This window comes from Myxocyprinus asiaticus, chromosome 38 (genome assembly GCF_019703515.2).
Source record: "Myxocyprinus asiaticus isolate MX2 ecotype Aquarium Trade chromosome 38, UBuf_Myxa_2, whole genome shotgun sequence".
NCBI classification, from domain to species: Eukaryota; Metazoa; Chordata; class Actinopteri; order Cypriniformes; family Catostomidae; genus Myxocyprinus; species Myxocyprinus asiaticus.
Window position 1 is genome coordinate 16242662 of NC_059381.1, and position 8796 is coordinate 16251457.

At 36.5% G+C, this 8796-nt stretch overlaps 1 protein-coding gene across 1 annotated transcript; it reads left to right on the plus strand.

Annotated features, from left to right (window-relative positions):
• Positions 1–1253: 1253 nt before the first annotated feature.
• LOC127428959 (intracellular hyaluronan-binding protein 4-like) lies at positions 1254–6734 on the plus strand. The gene is made up of 8 exons (XM_051677655.1): positions 1254–1589; positions 3103–3205; positions 3304–3453; positions 5397–5468; positions 5584–5667; positions 5807–5972; positions 6244–6426; positions 6610–6734. The coding sequence occupies exons 1-8, from the start codon at positions 1349–1351 to the stop codon at positions 6652–6654; spliced, it is 1044 nt and encodes a 347-aa protein (XP_051533615.1). The 5' UTR covers positions 1254–1348; the 3' UTR covers positions 6655–6734.
• The last annotated feature ends 2062 nt before the right edge of the window (positions 6735–8796 follow it).

Consider the following 8796-nt stretch of genomic DNA (forward strand, 5'->3'; position numbering starts at 1 on the left):
ATATATTTTATTAAAGCCTAGTGAGCTGCCTACCTAGGCAGGATTTTAGGGGGTCAAAGGTATTCTCCCACCATGAAAGCTGTTATAAAGTTATGCCTTAAGATACCTGGGTAACACTTTACAATGTTGTATTTGTTTTCTTCACATAGTTTATGATATTTAATGTTAACTAAAGCATACTTATTGTAGTTTGCGATACTTTTTGGTCAAATTTAAAGGCTGTTAAAACCTGAAAAACGCTGCCTTCTCAGGCAGTATATAGAGGAAGGCATCAAGATGTCAGAAATATACACAAATGTTACAATTTATCATAGAATGATAATAGATTTATAATTGTTTTGTTCACAAAGTTATCTTTTACAAATATTCAGTCTCACAAAATAGGGGCAATAAAATGGATTAGGCTTTAGAGATTCCAACAGTTAAAAGAAATATTCTGGGTTCAATACAAGTTAAGCTTAATCGACAGCATTTGCGGAATTACATTGATTACCACAAAAATCATTTGGACTAACACCTTAAAAAAAGAAAAAATATGGTTTACAGTGAGGCACTTACAATGGAAGTAAATGTGAGTCAATACTGTTAAAATACTGTTTCAAAAGTATAGCCACAAGACAATATGCATGTTAACATGATTTTAGTGTAAATCACTTACTATCCTTTTCTGTGTAAAGTTAAAGCCAATTTTACAGCTTCGTTGCCATGACGATGTAATGTCAACAAACCCTAAAATGACAGTAAAAATGAAGATTTAAACAACGTTACAGCTCAAATAATACAGTTTTAACATAATTAATATAAGTGGTTTTATAAAAATTATAAGCTTCACATTTCTGCCTTCAAACCCTCCAAAAGTTGGTCTCTTTCACTTCCATTGTAAATGTGTCACTGTAACTTCGATTTTTGCCTTTTCTTTTTAAAGGAAAGGAAGGACGAGTCTAAATAATTTTTGTGGTAATCAAAATAATGCCGCAAATGCTGTTCTTTGGAGCCTAACTTTTATTGTAACCGAAATATTCCTTTAATTTTTAATCAATTTGGTTGGTTAATCAAAACTTAATATTTATGAGTGCACTCTGAAAATGAAGCAGACTTCCGGGGCGGAGACTAGTTGCTGCTTATAAGTTTACCTGCACCCAATTAGCTGAACGTTACAGCTGACGGTTATGTTCATTTGTTCTCGGGATTTACTTCTATCTATGGGCGCTTTGTAACGCAACCTTTTTGTCTATTTGGGGGATAAGCAGAACCTAGTTCTGCGGTAATTGCGATATTTGCGATCCTTCGATGATCGAAAGTCGTTTGTAAGTCGGTTATTTCACTTTGCTTGAAATAAGCAAGAAAGATGAAGGAGTTAGTGGAGGAGATTCCTGATGAGGAATATGGATGTGCCGTAACTAATCGTTTCGGCCATCTGCTCGACGATGAGACCGACCCTTTTGACATCTTATATGCCTCACAGGTGGAAAAACGGCAAAAGAAAAAGAAAGAGGAGCAAAAGAAAACTTCAACCACGACGAAAACTGGAAAAAAGGAGTCTCAAAGGGACAGAAAAATTGTTTTTTCCGCAGGTGGAGGTGGACAAGGTAGGTTAAAAAAAAACATGTCTTTGATAATTAGTGATGAGTAACATTTAATCAGGTAATTGTTTAAATCTGTGTTAGTTGAATTTGTTATACACACACACACACACACACTCACACACACACACACACACACACAGGGTTGGGAGGGTTACTTTTGAAATGTATTCTAGATTACAGAATACATGCTGTAAAATGTAATTTGTAACGTATTTCGTTAGATTACTCAAGGTCAGTAACGTATTCTAAATACTTTGGATTACTTCAGTACTGGTAGATTTTTTCACTTGTTTTAACTATAAAAATTCTGCCAGTACAGTAAGACAAAATACACATGTTAAAAATACATTCTCTGAAAAACCTAAATATCTTATGCAGTGTTGTTTCTGAAACAAGATAAATCAAATTGATCTTATTTTAACAATACAAAAATTAGTATCAGGAATATGATTTTTTCCCTAATATCAAAGGTCTTACTAGAAAAAAGAAATTATGATCCAACGTGAATTTTCTTGATGATAAAATATGATCGTGTCTGGTAACATGTGCATGTAAACTGGCTAGAAATAGCATTTTAGCTTAGCATAAAGCTGACAATTTACACAAGGTTTATTTCTGTTTCTTGTGCTCCAAACTTCTTTGTCTGCTCGTATGAATGTAACACATCATAAGAAAGTGTCTCACTGCTGTTCAAATGCACTTTGGATCGCATCATTTATATGTATAAATGTTTTCCATCTGAAAGGACTAAATATTAAATGAAACAAATGACAATAAAATGCATAGTAATTATTTTTGAATATAACTATTCTAAATACCAATGATTTAAATTATAACTGCAGTGGAATAGTTACCTATATTTTAAATATGTAATCCCATTACATGTATTCCGTTATGTGTGTGTGTGTGTGTGCACATAACTGTCGAAATGTCACTTCAAGTAAACTATTGTTGTCATTTACTCACCATCATGTTTTTTTATGAATTTTTAAAATTTTTTATTTTTTTTTTTTTAATAAATGTAACACCAAAAAGCCTCAGTCACCATTCTCTTTTGTTGCACATCCTCCCCCGTACAATTAAAGTGAATGGTGACACTTAATATTCTGCCTAGCATCTGCTTTTGTGTTCTACTGAAGAAATTTGTTTGGGTTTGGAACATAAGGGTGAGTAAAATAAAAATTCAGTTTTGTAAAGTGTTGAAAAAATAAATTATACTCTTGCATGCAGACATGTATGACTTTGTGGAACACAAAAGGAGATTTTTGGCTGAATGTTAGCTTCCCTCACCATTTTCATTGCATAATTATTGTTCTCCGTACAATGAAAGTGAATGGTGATTGAGGCTAACGTTCTGCCTAACATTTCCTTTCGCGTTTCATGGAGGAAATGGGTTTGGAAAAACATGAGGGTGAGTAAATGAAGACCATTTTAATTTTCCTTGACCTATCCCATTAAGTAATTTGTAGATCTGTTTGTTGTATGTATTTTAATCCAACTAAATTTGTAGTCCAAGTGTGTCTTGCTCGTGGGGAGGTTGAGGAGCGAGTAGAGAGACGTGGGACTTTGGAGCGCAAACACAGTGATGGTGACACCCCCCTCAGTTTTTCAGTTGAGAGGTAAAAATCTCTTCTCTACTAATAAATTGACTTGTCTTTTATTTATAACCCTGCCTGAATTAATGTACATTCGCCTTAATTTATCTTCCTCTCTGTAGGCCTGTGGATGATGTGTTGGACAGGGCTGGTAGAGGAAGAGGTACAGGAAGAGGACGAGGAGCCAGAGGCCCAGGATATCCAAGATCCAGTGACGGATTTGATCAGAGAGGAAAGCGGGAGTTTGAAAGACATAGTGGCAGTGACAGAACGTGAGCAGTGGTCAATTGCTGTCATATTTAAGGAATAGTTCACCCAAAAAATAATTTTCATTGCCATTGTTACTAACCTTGATGTTGATCCAAACCCATTTGAAGTTGTTTTTACATGGAATACAAAAGGAGAAATTTGAAATCTTTACAACTAAAGTATTATAAAAGTACTCCATGCAACTCATCTGTTATATTCAAAGTCTTCTGAAGCAGTACATTGGCTTTTTGTGATGAACAGATCGAAATGTAACCCTTTTGCACATACGATCGAACCACTCGGCTGCTCAAATAGTTTTTTCAACATCCCAATATCTTAATTTTTTTTAAGTTAAACATTCAGAAAATCACAAAAAAAAAAAAGTTTAAAGCCGTACTGTAAGTCAGTACAGGAAAAACTCACTTGCGAAAGGGTTAACTCATTATTCACTGAAACACTTTCACAAAACTATACTATGGCTTCAGAGGAGTTGGAATCTAGTGTACTTTTTGGAATGACAGGGTGAGGTTTAAGTGAATGGACCAATGCCCCGTCCACACTGCAAATTACATTGTCGCTTGGTGTCGTTACACTCTGCGATCTGTGTTGCTGGTGGGCATTTTTAATGTTTTGTCACTTTTAATGTTATTGGTTGACCACACATCTGGCGTAGTAGTAGTTTTGGAAATTCTGATTAAAGATTGTACTGCCGGTAAAACGAATATCATTCTAATTTGAAAAACCAGTTCTGTTGCATCTAAAAATTAACATTTTGCAGGGGACAGTGTTTTTATATAATCTGCAGCAGTGCTTTATGCATCATATCATGAACAAACTCACTCGGAATGCCAACATGGTTTCCACGCATCATTTTTATTAGGCTATATTAATGTATATGATAAGAGATAAATGAGAACAGTGAAATCACTCACAGAAACTTCTCCATCTTGTGTGCTTTTGAGTATCTCGCACACTCGCTGCTTGGAGAAGGATGACTTGAGCTCCACTGTCTTCTCTCACTGGTAGTCGCTCATGAATGACTACGTTTCCATCAAAGGATTTTTTGCAAAAAGTTTTAGCGCATCAAAATATAGCCGATGGAAGCGCAAATTATCGCTAAAATTTCACAAGTGTCGACATAATATTTTTCTGTTTAACTCTAGCGCATAAATTCTGTGTAGATACTTCAGATGTTGCGATAAACTGGTTTGGAAGCACTTTTTGTTGAGAAAATTGTCATTAACGCAAAAATATAGCGTCGCATGACAATTTACCCCAATCGTTAAACTTTGTTAATCATGACGACGGTATACATCCTTGAAAGCCAATTTATTGTACGTGATTATGGATTGATCTTAATGGCATATATATCTGATCTGCAAACATGACACCAAATGTTTTTACCAAAACATTAGGGACATCTGGGAGGCAAAATGTACGCAATTAGAGATAGACGCACATTTCTGTATGGAAACGGCTTAATGGCAAATTTCTTTTGCGATAAACCAAAACTTACGCGACTGTTTTTTAGGCATGACGTCAGCACGCACACCATTTTTATCGATAAAAGGTCATTTGAATGGAAAGACGGCAAATTACGCAATTTTTATTTTATTTTTTTTACACACTTTCACTTTGTCGATAACAAAATAGCATAAAGTGGATGGAAACTAGGCTTATGTTGCTCTTCAGTTGCATAAAGTTAAAATTTTCTCGACTTTGTCTTGTTGCTCGACTCTGCGACTTCTGTCACCAAAGGTCACTGCAGTTAGTGTTGCTAGAAGTCGCTCTGCACTTATTGAAACTGAATTGGATAGTGTTGTGCGACGTCGCCGACGGTGTGAATGGGCCTTAAGGAAATTCAATAGGGATGCAAAATCCTTGTTTAACAACTTGCTTTGTATTTTAAGTCCAGCGCTTTCTGTGCACAATTTCTGATAGTAAATAAGACTTTACTTTAAATCAGGAGTGTCCGCTCAGAAGAGAAGCGTGGTGGCAGTGGATCTCGCAACTGGGGTTCTATGAGAGACCATATAAGGTGAAGTTACTTTTTATACTAGGTTCTAAACTTGTATCTGATCTCACTGGTTTGGATTAAGTTATTACATTGATCTGTCTCATTTGAAGTGGTTGTCATTTTCCTTGTCCTGTAGTGAAATTGAAGAGGCGACACCAAGTGAAGAGGTGGGCGAAACCGATGAGACCCCCGAGGCCGTAGAGACTGATGGAGAAAACAGGTCCATTTTACACAGCTGCAGGGAATATCTTGTAATGCACATGATGCCTGACAGTGAATACAATTTTGACTTCATAAATTTAGAACTTCTGCTCATGGTTTGTAATGGGTAGTTTTTTATGCTTCCTTGTCTCCTGCAGACCTTCGGAGACTGAGAACGTGATTGAGGTTGCCATAGAGATGACACTGGATGAGTGGAAGGCCCTACAGGAGCAAAGCAGGCCCAAGGCAGAGCTAAATATCCGTAAGGCAGACTCCGCTATGCCGTCCAAGGCCGTGGTGATCCATAAGTCCAAATTCCTTGAGGTACGGAGTCATTTGCTGAATGCAGATCTCGATCATACAGATTTTAATCTGTTTTTAATGTTCATTTTATTGAAGCATATTAATGGGTACAGAATGAGGTGGAGCAGGGCACAGGTCTATATCTTTCGGTAGAAACAGATCAGCTCTTACAAAACTTGTGCTGTGTGGGTTATTTTTTTCCAGCAAGAAAGTTCCTTTAACTTTTGGAGGGATTAATTTCATAACTTCTGAACAGCTACTGTATATACACTTCACATCATTCTTTTTTTAGAAACAACATAATGGCATTGACGATGAGGATGTGGTTTTCCGCCGCCCGGCCAATGACATCACATGTCAGTTGGAAATCAACTTTGGCAGCCTGGCTCGGCCCTCTCGTGGTGGGAGAGGTGGTCGTGGCCGTGTGGCACCTTCCATGCCATCCCAGAGATCTCCTCCACAAAAATATGAAGTGGTAAGTTTGAATTGTTTGGGGCATTCATTTCTGATGCAACCAATACACAGCCCTGTGAAATGCAAGGCTTGTAGTTTAAAAGTACTTTGCAAGGTAAGTATTGTAACTGTTGAATATTATTGTAGTGTGAGAGACTATGCATTTAGAAATGGTTTGGGGCTAAATGATTTTGTGTTTCCTAAGGCTCCAAACCCAGATGATCCAGAGGATTTCCCTGCACTGTCCTAGTACTTATCCAGAGTGAGAAGTTCAATCTGGTTGCAGAACAGAGGGTAACACTGAAATGGGCAAAGTGCACTTGAAATGAGCAAAAATAAAAAATATGCAAAGATGTTTGTTTGCGTTGATCCAGCTTTTTCGTTCCAATAGTGTAACTTTTTTTTTTTTTTTTGGATTTAATATTTCAATTGGTTGTAGAAAGTTTGTTCTAAAATAAAGCAAACTAATTAATGCATTTACTCATACTGAACACTTTATTGCCCATAGTATAATAAGGAAAACTTTATGCTAAGATAAAGCTGCTTTGCATGAGTAGTGTGCAAAGGCAAATGTGAAATTTACTCAAATTAGCAAATAATTATGACAAGGTTTTCTATTTAACGACTGTAGATGATGCATTGTAAAGAGAAACAATCTTAATATTTAAGCAAGTGCATTAATTTTTACATGTTTGAATTGAGAACAAATGTAGAATGTACTTATTTTCAAGTTCATGCTTAAACTTATTCAATTTAGAAAATACTTTTCTTTCCTGCTATATTTACTTTCATTTTTTTTTTTTTTTTGTGTATGCTTGGGATGAAATGAGTTTGGCTCTGGATGTTATGAGAGTAAATTAAGATGTGAAAATGGCAGTTCCTCAATCATAATTCTAATTCCACATCAGCCCCATGTGTGGTCATATCGTATCTAATGAAGGTGGCAACAAATGACATTTTGGTATTAGACAGGAGCTGAAATTTTACTTTCTGCATTAAGAATCAAGGTGAACCTCAAAGTTCAGTTTAGTTCAGGGGACCCCTTGAAGGATCTTTATGCATTTCTACAAATGTGATATGCAGAGCTGATAAGACCAAGATCTGTGAACAGAAAGTCCAAAAAGAACTTAAGAGGGTAAATTTGGTTATATACTCAGTAGGCCTGAAATGATGCTTGTGAAAATTACAGGCTACACTGGACTGAAGTCCATATAGACTTTGTTTGCAGCTTTTCACTAAGCAGTACTTTATTTGACCACCTGAGGGCTGTATACCCTATAGAAAAACTGAAATCGGATCCTTGTCGTTTTACTTTTGGTAGGTTATTCCTCCCTAGTTCCCATGTGACTGTATAAGATTGTATTGCACACTACACTAAGCAGTGGAGAGACGTCTTAAAAGTGAATCGCTGACACCCTGTGTAACCCACTGTTTGAAAAATGTACTAAAAAAAAAAAAAAGCAAATTCTTACTCTTTGATGTCAGGCAGTCTTTTTTTATTTTTGTGGGTTGACAAGTTTCCTTCATAAGGTCACAGTGCTTTTGGTGGTGATAGAATGTCACACTGCTAGACATACAGTGAAGGGAAATTAAATTTACAGTGAGCCGTTTCCTCCTCCCTTGCTGTGCATCACTATAGATTTTGGCAGTTCGCTAGACAATACTGCCAATCTCCCACAAAAGAAATGGAAGCCCTGTCCTGGGCCAGTTGTGTAGAGGTTTTTTTTTAATTTTTTATACCAGCACACCAAAGAAGTGAAGTGAATTTAAATTCCTCATTGAGGAAATGGACAGTTGTGAGAACATCTTACATCTGCCAAAATCATTTTTGTCCTCTACAGTCTCCCTTGATTGCTCTTACACTCTTATCTTTTGAGCTTTAAGAATCTTGTCTTAGTATAGTCATATGATACACTCTGTTTAAGACTTTGAAGAGTCTGTTGTTTTTATAGGGGATTGGGCCAAATTCCCGTGGCTGGGTTAACACTGTGGTGATTGTAAATGTTAGGCTTAAGCGTTCTCTCTGCATTCTCAGGGCTGTTTTTCTCTGTACATAGTTTGTTGAGCTTGTGTAACACACAGGCATGAGCTCATTGTAGCTGACAGAGTGAATCCAGATGGATAAAGCAGTGATATTGGACGGATGTGTGTACACAATATTTTCGACACCTAATCTTGGCTTAGTATCTTATAGTTTCACGTTAGGCCCACCAGCTTTTCTGTTCTCTTTCCCTCTGTCCTCAAGGGGCTATTGGGGAGACTGTGAACTGTGTATGGCTGTAATTAAATGTAAACCATTTTGAATTAATAAAGATTCATTGGGGCATAGAAAAAAAATGGTGATTGATTGCTGGCCTCAGGCCCTAAAGAGTTATACTAAATTCAACTGAAT